This window comes from Myotis brandtii, unplaced genomic scaffold (assembly GCF_000412655.1).
Source record: "Myotis brandtii unplaced genomic scaffold, ASM41265v1 scaffold18, whole genome shotgun sequence".
NCBI lineage: Eukaryota > Metazoa > Chordata > Mammalia > Chiroptera > Vespertilionidae > Myotis > Myotis brandtii.
Genome location: NW_005356674.1, coordinates 2,752,824 through 2,763,837, shown reverse-complemented (window position 1 = coordinate 2,763,837; position 11,014 = coordinate 2,752,824). Strand labels below are relative to the sequence as shown.

Here is an 11,014-nt window from a genome sequence, read left to right as displayed (position 1 = left end):
ACCTATGAACCAGGAGATTACGGTTCAATTCCCGGTCAGGGCACATGCCAGGGTTGAAGGCTCCATCCCCCTGTGTGGGGTTTGCAGGAGGCAGCCAATCAACAATTCTCTCTCAGTATTGATGTTTCTATCTCTCCCTCTGCCTTTCTCTCTGAATTCAATAAAAACATATTAAAAAACAAAACAAAACAGAAATTAAAAAAAAACCAATTCCATTTACAATAATAACATAAAAATAAAATCACTGAAAAATTGTACACTGAAAAATCATAAAAAATTCCTTAGAAAAATTAAAGGATATCTGAATAAATTAAGATGCAATCATAGATTGGAGGATTCAGTATTATTTAGAGGGTAATTCTCTCCAAACTGGTCTACAGATTCCTTATATTCTCCACCAAAATCCCAACAAGCTTTTGAGTAAAAATTGACAAGCTAATCCTAAAATTTACATAGAAAAATGGAAGAGGTATAATAATCACAACAATTTTGAAAAAGAACAAAGGAGGAGGACTTAACACTACTTGATATTAAAAACTTACTATAAAAGACTGTATGTTCTCACTTAAATATGGAATCTAAGATAGTCAAATTCAAAGAAAGAGAGAGCAGAATGGTGGCTGCCAGAGGCTTGGAGGGGTGGGAGGGGGGGAGTATTGGGGAAAATAAGGAAAATGGTCATAAGTTCTGGGGATCTAATGTATCGTATGGTGACTATAGAAAACAATACTGTATTACATACTTGAAAGTTACTGAGAGTACATCTCAAATTGTTATCACCACACACACACACAAAAGGTAATTACTAGTATGTGATGTGATGGAGGTACTAACTAACCTTACTGTCATCATTATTTAACAATATATATGTGTATCAAATCATCACATTGTATACCTTGAAATTACATATGCTATATGTCAATTATAAATCAATAAAGCTAAAAAAAATCCCACCTACTCTAAAGCTAAAGTAATAAATATAGTTGGTATGAGTATAAACACAGACAGATTAGCAAATCCAGAAGTAAAACCTTGTACAGTATTTATGGTCATTTGATTTTCAAGAACAGTGCCAAGACAAATCAATTGGAGAAGGATAGTCTTTCACCAAATGGTGCTTGGACAAATTAATATCCATATGCAAAAATTGGACTTACATCTTTATTATTGTACCATATTCAGAAATTAATTTTATATATGGTTCATAACTTAACTGAAAAGATTAAATGATTACACTTCTAGAATAAAACGCAGAAGAAAATTTTGGGGTTAGACTAAATGCTCAAAATATGACATCAGCCGAAACCGGTTTGGCTCAGTGGATAGAGCGTCGGCCTGCGGACTGAAAGGTCCCAGGTTCGATTCCGGTCAAGGGCATGTACCTGGGTTGCGGGCACATCCCCAGTAGGAGATGTGCAGGAGGCAGCTGGTTGATGTTTCTCTCTCATCGATGTTTCTAACTCTCTATCTCTCTCTCTTCCTCTCTGTAAAAAATCAATAAAATATATTTTAAAAAAAATATGACATCAAAAACATTACCACAGAAATAAAATCAAGAAATGACTTCATTTAAATGGAAAGCTTTTGCTCTCCAAAAGGCATTATGAAGCAAAACAGAAAGAGAAAAAAAGGGGGGGGGGGGGGGGGGGGGGGAATATTTGCAAGTCATTTATGTGATAATACATTGTATCATAAACACAAAAAAGTACTGTAAAAGTTCTCTCAGAACAGTAAATTTGTAAAGATGAAAGACTTAAACAACACTATCAACAAATTTTGACCTAATTGATACAAAGAAAAAGCACAATACACATTCTTTTCCTCAGCAACTAAAACATTTATCAAGATAGACCATATTGTGGACCATAAAACAAATCTCAATAAATTTAAAAACATTCAAATCATACAAAGTATGTTCTCTGACTACAATGGAACTATTAAAAATCAGTAACAGAAAATTATTTGGAAAGATCTCAGATATTTGCAAACTAAATACCACACTTCTAAATAACCCATGGGTCAAAGAAATGAGCCAAAGTATAAGAATATTTTGAGCTGAATGAAAATGAAAACACAACATGTGCAAATTTAGGGGATATAGCTAAAGTAGTGCTAAGAGAGAAATGTATAGGACTAAATTCCTATATTAGGAAAAAAAAAGTTTCAAACCAATTATCTCAGTTTCCACCTTGAGAAACTAAAGAACAGAGAAAGTGAAACCCAAAGTAAGCATGTATAATTAACAGAAGGTAACAAGTGTATGTATATGAGCCACTAATTCTTGTGAAATATGCTCTTTAATAATGTGGTTAATGTTTTTAAAGTTCACAGGTTTCACAGAAAGACAACCTAAATTCATTTGCAATGTAGCATGATAAAAATAGTTGGGAAATGCTATGCTTCTACTTTCATGCATATAGTTGAAGGTAAAGAAAAATAATGTTATGAAGTTGTATTATCTTCACAGACTGCTGGTTAATTTGATCATGGAACAAGGTGAGTACCACAAGACAGGAAGCAAGGCAATTATCAAGACAATCACATCTTATTAAGGGCACATAAACTTAAGACTACCTATTCCATCAATACAAGTGCAAGTACAGAGGGTGCCTCTAACAGTGTTATGTTCTGAATTTGGAAGAGTGTGGCAGTAACAGCATAACAGTAACATTTATTTAGCTTTTATAACCAAAGGTGTTTTCCAGAAAACAAATCAAGACAGAGTTTTATATCTCTAGAACTACCTAGAACTACAAAGAAGCAATAAATTATAAGTTAAAAATCTTCTAAATGATTTTAAAAATCCCTTACCGGTATCTATGAACAAATATACCCTTAAAAATAGAGTTCATCATATTTTCGATTTCATCCTGATTTTCTTGTAGCTGAAATAAAAAATAAATTAATTAAAATGTTGATCATTTTATTTAGAACAGTGGTTTTTAACCTTTTTCATCTCACGGCGCACACAAACTAATTATTAAAATTCTGCTGCACACCCAAAATTTTTTTTTGCCCATCTGACAAAAAAACAGGTATAATTTTGATTCATTCACACCGGATGGCTATTGTTGTGTTTGACAATCTCAGGGAAAATAGGTCAGTGCTCCTAACTAAATAGTCAGGTATTGCATGTTTTAAAAATTCTTGTGGCACACCAGAATGCCTCTTGAGGCACACAGGTTAAAAATATCTGATTTATAATGAGTTCCAATTGTTTTTAATAACTGGTTATTCTCATTTTGAATAATTATCAATCCTTTTTCTCACTTATTGTGCAATATGATATTACCAGTATTCTTGCATTATTTCTACAACTATACTAGTGGATTAAGAACCTCTCTCTCTTTCTTGACATTAAAAGGAGTGGTGCTAAGGTGGTGAGATTCCTATCTCCAAAATATCATTAGCTTTGGGAATAGTCCTCAATTTCTAAACTTTTTTGTCCAAACCAGGTCCCTGGCTTGATTTTGCCTTTCTTGGCAACAGATCTCCCATGATTAACATACTTGCCACTGTAGAAGAAATTTCCTATTCTACCTAAAGTATCCAAATATGACTTTACATCTGATTAGCTCAAGACTTAGAGTAGGCCAAGTTCCCAGTATAGGAGGCATAATAGAAAGTAACAAGGTTCCTAGCCATCAGTGGTGGAATGTAGCAACAAAATAAAACACTACAGCAAAGATAATAAATTTCAGGCAACACTACTGATGAGAGTTAAAGTTTGAGTTTATTCACTGCTCAAAAGGAATAAAAACACTGATATAAAATTACATTCAATGTAGTATTTCTTATTCTAATTTGTTTTGTATTAATACTCAGTGAAATACTGGCTTTAACTGCATACTCCAATGTGGCAAAACTCCTCAGACTTATTCCTTCAGACTTTTTTTTTTTAAATCCTCCCCTGAGGATATGTTTTGTTTTTTTAAAAATATATTTTATTGATTTTTTACAGAGAGGAAGGGAGAGGGATAGAGAGCTAGAAACATCAATGAGAGAGAAACATCAATCAGCTGACTCCTGCACACTCCCCACTGGGGATGTGCCCACAACCAAGGTACATGCCCTTGACCGGAATCGAACCTGGGACCCTTGAGTCCGCAGGCTGATGCTCTATCCACTGAGCCAAACCGGTTAGGGCTGAAGATATGTTTTTATTGATTTTTAGAGAGACAGGAAAAGGAGGGAGAGAGAGAGAGAGAGAGAGAGAGAGAGAGAGAGAGAGAAACATTGATTGGTTGCCTCCCACACATGCACCAACTAGGGATCAAACCACAACCCAGGTATGTGCCCTGACCTGGAATCGAATTCACAACCCCTTGGTATATGGGACTGAGCCACTCAATCAGAGCCAGATTTATTTTTTTGCTGTATACTGTTTCAGGTTCGACTGAAATAAGAATAACTTTATGGTAAAGCATTCATAATATTGCAACTTACTTGTAAGTTACACTTTTCTTGCACTTATTATTAAAAAAAATTAATTTATAAGAAGTATATAGTTTGGTTAGTAGTACTTACTGAAGCCACAGTTCCAAAATTTACTCCCATAGTATTACAAATATAGTATGTGTTCTGAGTTGAATTGTACCCCTCAAAAATTCATATGCTAAAGTGCTAACCCTTGCTACATCAAACCTTATTTGGAAATAGGGTGTGGCAGAGGTTGTAGGCTAAGATAGGGCCACACCAAAGTAGGGTGGCCCCATAATCCAATATGAGGGGTTTCTTTAGAAAAAGTAGAAAGTTAGAAACTTGCACACACACAGGGAGAAGGCCATGTAAAGACTGGAATTATCTTTGACTTGTAGCCCATAGAACTCTGAGAAAAAAATTCCTTTTCTTTAAGCCACTCAGTTTGTGGTATCTATTACAGCAGCCCTAGCATGCTAATACAGAATGGATAATAATTTAATCATAAGCTTGCTGCTTCTTATTGCCTGTTATAAGCCATTATGCATTGATAAAAATTTATAGCAATGTGATATTAATCCTTTTTCAAGTTAAAATATACACTAATACTGTAGATCTAAAATTTTATTTCGTATTGAATAAAAATATTACCTACTAAAAATCTAGTTTAAAGTAATTTTCAACACATATGAAAATTTCATTGTAAAACTAAGACTGATCTTATTCACAAGAGTGCCTTATATATTTAGCTAATGTGAAGGCTTCGGCTTTCTCCTAGAAATGTAGGCTTTGCTGGCTCTTAGTTCTTATGTTAATACTTATCATGTTTTCTTTGGCCATAGCCTGATAATGTTTATGAGTTACCCTAACTCCTGTAACACCTGTTTTCAAAAGTAGAATTGTTCTGTGATTCTCTTCTGCCATTAGACAGCACTCAGATAATCACTGGCTGAATACTGTAGTTTCATTTTAAAACTTTGAGATCAAATAATACAATTTTAAAAAGTAAATTAAGAAAATACACAGTCTGTTTTACAGGGAATTAAAAAATCCAGTATGATATATATTTCCTACACATTTACATAACATAAGAATTTCAAATATCATGAAACTTACCTCTTTGCGTTTCTGAAGTAGTAACTCCAACCTTTCATTGGCTCTTTTCCCAATCATTTTATTTCTTTCAGCTTCATATTGTCTCTGTGTATTATCCTGATGAATACTGAGGTTTAAGGCAACATTCACCAGAGCAGTCATGAGCTTCATGGCTATAAAATAAAGGAAGACTATAGTATTCAACTATGAATCAGAACTTCATCCATAAGGTTACAAATTTATAATGGAAACAGATGAAAAGAATTTGTTTTATAATCCAGGCATAATTTAAGTTAAAAAGAAAAAGAAAAATTATTTTATAGAAGTTGTCATCGTACTCTGAAACAGTGTCACTAGAGTTTGGCTCATTAACCTTTCCCACTTAAAAACAGCCTCATCCTACTAACCATCAGCATGACGGATTTAGATAGTATCTTCTACAACCAATCTCCTGAGTCCTCAAATATGCACACCTTAGTGAGAGCATACTAATCAAACCTACTCTTCTGACCACCAGCTCTGTATATACAATTGCTTCCTTAATACCTTTCTTTATTAGGTAGATGCATCAATCAGTTCATGATCTGTACCCCGAAGATGGATCCTCTGCTTGTATTGCTCACCTCAGTGAATGGCATAACATAACCTCCAATCCCTGAAAAATAGACTGATCCTACCAATCTCATTAAATTCATTAAAAATGTATTCTGTGAATTTCTGACTGACCTATTTTCCCTAGTCATAGTGTTAACGTACTTTTAAATGTTCACTTGTATTTGTAAGTCCTGTTAAATATTTTCAAACTTCTGTTTCAAGTGCTCTGAGAAACAGGTATGACATAAACCTTAAACTTTTGTCTATTCATATTTATATTCATTATTGAGATGGTGAAAATGTAGAAAATATTGGTAGAGGAATAAGAGGGGTGGTGTTGATAAAATAATTTCCCTCATTTTTTTAAGGTTATTCACCTGCAAAAACAAATGTTCAGTTATAAAAAATGAACTGATCAGTGTTTTGGAAAAATTGATCCACTTATCTTCATATCCAAACTAAATATCCAAAACTAAATATGAGCATGCATTTCTTTTAAAATGTCACTATTTCCCTTTAAATACATATATAAACATCTATACTAATAAAAGGGTAATATGCTAATTAGACCGGACATCTTCCAGACATCCTTCTGGACAAAGCCACGGTGGCGGGGCCGAGGCAGAGGCGGTTAGGGATGATGAGGTCAGCAGGGGAGGGCAGTTAGGGGCATCCAGCCAGCAGGCAGAGGTGGTTAGGGGTGACAGGCAGGCAGGCAGGCAGGTGAGCAGTTAGGAGGGTGATCAAGTCGGCAGGGGAGCAGTTAGGGGGCAATCAGGCTGGCAGGCAGAGGTGGTTAGGGGCGATCAGGCAGGTGAACGGTTAGGAGCCAGTGGTCCTGGATTGCAGTTGGACATCCCCTGAGGGGTTCCGGATTGGAGAGGGTGCAGGCCAGGCTGAGGAACACCCCCCCCCCCAGTCCCCCGCCCAATACATGAATTTCATGCACCGGGCCTCTAGTATATACAGAATGCTATATCTCTACCTACCTACCTACCTACCTATCTTCTCTCTCTCTCTCTCTCTCTCTCTCTCACTGTTATTCTGAAACTCTATCTACATTTTGGCTAACTCCATGTTAATAGTGATTGCTACTGCCCTTAAATCAAAATATAAGACATAAATCCTGAAAACAAATGTATTAACGTTATAGAGTCCATTTAGAAATGTATTTAATGAAAATGTTTTCTTTTTCCTGAGATACAATGTCTCAATATAGTGAGAAATATTCTGTTTCAAAATATAGGCTAGTAATTTTATAGCATTTTACACATTGTGAGCAGAATATCTGATAATATTATGAAGGATAAAAGCACCTTTTAAATTAATCTGTATAAAAAAGGGAAAGAGCTAAAGAACATGAGGGAACTGTGGCATTCAAACTGCCCAAGTCAGGGATAATAGTTTAACAGAGCATGTCCTGAGCATACAAAGTCTTACCCAATGAAGCTTAATTTACTATATACTTTTAGTTCTCTAAAACAAAGTGACTTGAAGATCAAGGAGTTGGAAAGCATTAAAATTAACACCAACCCTGGATGGAATTCACCAGTGGAAGCTGAGATACATATTTTCTTGAATTTAATAGCTTTTGCTTTCAGCTATGTATCTCTTTGTGAACCTAGATCCCAAACTCCAACTGTCATTATGTAATGACTTGCCACCCATCCTAGTTATATATAAACAAAATAAATCAACACACTAAAACAATGAAAAAATGCAAAATAATCAAAACATTTTCAGAAAAGTATTAGATATAATATAGTAGTATTTACTGAGACAAAATATTTATGAATCTGTAAACATATACTTCACTAAAACTTTTATTTAACATACCACCAACACATAGCAAATAAATAGCTATTAAAGAAAGACTTCCAACTTAAAGACATAGATACAGCATGGGGATTGTGATGTCTAATTGACTCTACTAAAAAAAAGACTCATTTCTGCATAGTGTGAGCACTAATTACATTTTACTGGCATTTCTAACAGAACCATTTTATAAATGAATAATCATATGGGAGTTCAGGCTGAATTCTGTTACATGGGCTGTTAAGTGCCTTCTCCTTGTCAACCAAAAAGAATACTTCATTTATCCTTCGAATTTTAACTGTTGACTACTACTTGTTCTAGTTCTATAGAATGGTAAACTTGTGCTACTCAGAAGTGTAGTTTGCAAAAAACGGCTTGTTACCACTTCAATTTAAGTACAAATCAGTTATAAAAAATGAACTCACTAAATATCCAAACTAAATATCCAAAACTAAATATGAGCATGCATTTTTAGAAATGTTTGTAAATAATTTGACAGAGTAATCTATGTCTGTTGAATCTAGTAATGAAATGACACTAAAACTATTTATTTTGAAAATAATTGTATTATATTTTACAAGTACTAGATTATAACAGGTTGGTAATTTAAAAACTAGTCTTTCACCACAGAGAGTTCAAGAAGCACTTAATTGCTTCCCCATTCATTGGTCAACCCAACATATGCTGAGTACTAGAAGTAAAAAAGTGCACAGAAAAAAAGAAAAAAGAAAAAAGTGCACAAGACAGTACCTGCCCTCATATTTTTTACTCCCTAGTGAGAATAAACAAACAGATAATATATAAATGAAAAATAGTCAGATAATGAAAATATCTATCAAGAAAACTAAAGTATGGTTTAAAAAAAGTATAGTAAAAGGATAATGAGTAAAGAGGATTGTCAGGCAAGAAGGCCTCTTTGAAGAGCTCATGTTTAAGCATGAAGTGAGTGAGAAAGCATGTATAACAGAACAGTGTTCCAAAGGCAATGAGGTAAATTGTTATGAGGGCACTCATAAAAGAGCAAGGTGGTTAGTGTGGCTAAAGCATAGAAATAGGCAGGAGATGAGGTTGAAGCAAAAAATCAAGGGGCCACATTATAAGGGTTCTACTAGGATCAAATAAGATCTCATGATTAAATCTAAGTGAGGTAAGACCCACTGGAAAATTTGAGGTGAGAAATATTCTGATTTACATTCTAAACTTCTGGGTAACAGACTATAGAACAGTAAAAGGAGAAAAGGAGAGAACAAATAGTACACCGAAGAGAGAGTTGAAAATACAGGGTATCCCCACCCCGCTAAAAGTATACATACTATAATAGCTGGTAGCTCAATTTTGAAAATAAGTCCTGGCTGGTTTGGTTCAGTGGTTAGAGTGTAGGCCCTGAGACTGAAGGGTCTCAGGATAGATTCTGGGTCAAAGGCACGTACCTTGGGTACAGGTTCAATCCCCGGACCTGGTCAGGGCATGAGCGGGAAGCAACCAATCAATGTGTCTCTAACAACTCAATGTTTCTCTCTCTCTCTTCCCTCCTTCCCCATCCCTTCCACTCTCTCTAAAAATCAAAGAAATATCCTCACTCCACAGGTGAGGATTAAAAAAAATAAATAAAAATAGGTTAAAAGAAAATGAAATGTATTGTAATAAACACTGCCTTTATAATTATTCAAAGTGAGTGTATATAAATTTTTGGGGGACACCCTATATTTTGATGAATGGTTGCAATGATGACTAGATTTTGGCCTTGAGCAACTCAGTAAAGCAAAGTTAGCTTGGATATAAGTTGTAGCAATAGGTACAGAAAAATGTTTAGATGTGAAATATATTTTTAAGGTAGAACTATAATATAATAGACTAAAGGCCTGGTGCATGAAATTTGTGCACAGGGGTTGGGGGGGGGGGCCCCTCAGGGGATGTCCAACTTGCCTCTCGCAATCCGGGACCACTGGCTCCTAACTGCTCACCTGCCTGCCTGATTGCCCCTAACCCCTCTGCCTGCCTACCTGATCGCCCCTAACCACTTCTACCTGCCTGCCTGATCGCCCCTTACTGCTGCCCTGCTGGCCTGATTGCCTCTAACCGCCTCTGCCTTGCCCCGCACCCAGGATTCACTCCTCTGGCCGGTCACAGGCATCCAGGACCCGGGTTTCCCTCCCTCTGGCCGGCCACAGACACCCAGGACCCAGGCCGGCCGCAGCTGCAGGGGACTGTGGGTGGGCGGCTTCGCCTGGGCCACAGCCGCAGGCACCCGGGACCACGGAGCATACAGCTTATCCCTCTCCCGGACCACAAGCGCAGGTGCAGCCACTAGTGCCCGGGACCGCGGGGCATGCGGCTTGTCCCTCTCCTGGGCCGCAGCCTGGCTGGTCCCCATTCCTCTCTCACGAGCTCCTTTGTGCCTGGCTGGTCCCACCCCCCTCCCCCATTCCTTTTGCACGAGTTCATTTGTGCCTGGCTGGTCCCCATTCCTCTCTCCCCATTGTTGAGTGTCTGAGCAGTTCCGGTGAGAGGGCACAAGGACCATTTGAATGTTAGCTCTTTATGATACAGGATTATAATGTAGGAATTGAGATAAATAGAAAATGCAAGAAGAGAATTTTTGTGGTTATTAGGTATCTACTAGTAAGTAGAAATGTCTAGTAGATATAACATTTGGAAGTCATCATCAAAGATACTGGTATTTAGACACAAAAACTGGATGGCACATCCATCCAATGGTTAACTATTCAGTCATTAGGAAAAAGTGGCATGATTTTGTGTGCTGTAAAGAAAAGCCCACCAAGTTACTTGTTTATGGGGAAGGGCAGGAGCAAGATGCCTGTCAATGTGTATATTATGCTAGTATTTATGCAAAAGGAATGTGTTTTTTATTTTTATGTGCCACTCTTCTAAGCTCTTTATACATACCTGTTCATTTACACTTCACAACTCTATCAAGTACTATTATAATTATCTTTTTAAAAATTTTCTTCCCTTTATTGAATAAGGTATTACAAATGTGTCCTTATCCCCCCAATCCTGCCCTCCCCCTCCCCCCCCTGTTGTCCACATCCATCACTTATGCTTATATGCATGCATACAAGTTCTTTGG

General features: G+C 36.4%; 1 protein-coding gene across 10 annotated transcripts in view; it reads right to left on the bottom strand.

Annotated features, from left to right (window-relative positions):
- Nucleotides 1-11,014, bottom strand: part of STAG1 (stromal antigen 1) — a 237,727-nt gene that overhangs the window by 126,689 nt on the left and 100,024 nt on the right. For all 10 annotated transcript variants that reach the window (XM_014537494.1, XM_014537495.1, XM_014537497.1 and 7 more), the window contains 2 exons: nt 5,536-5,687; nt 2,812-2,885 (listed from right to left, as the gene is read on the bottom strand). In XM_014537494.1, the coding sequence (XP_014392980.1) occupies nt 2,812-2,885; nt 5,536-5,687 (226 nt within the window). The remainder of the gene's footprint in view (nt 1-2,811; nt 2,886-5,535; nt 5,688-11,014) is intronic.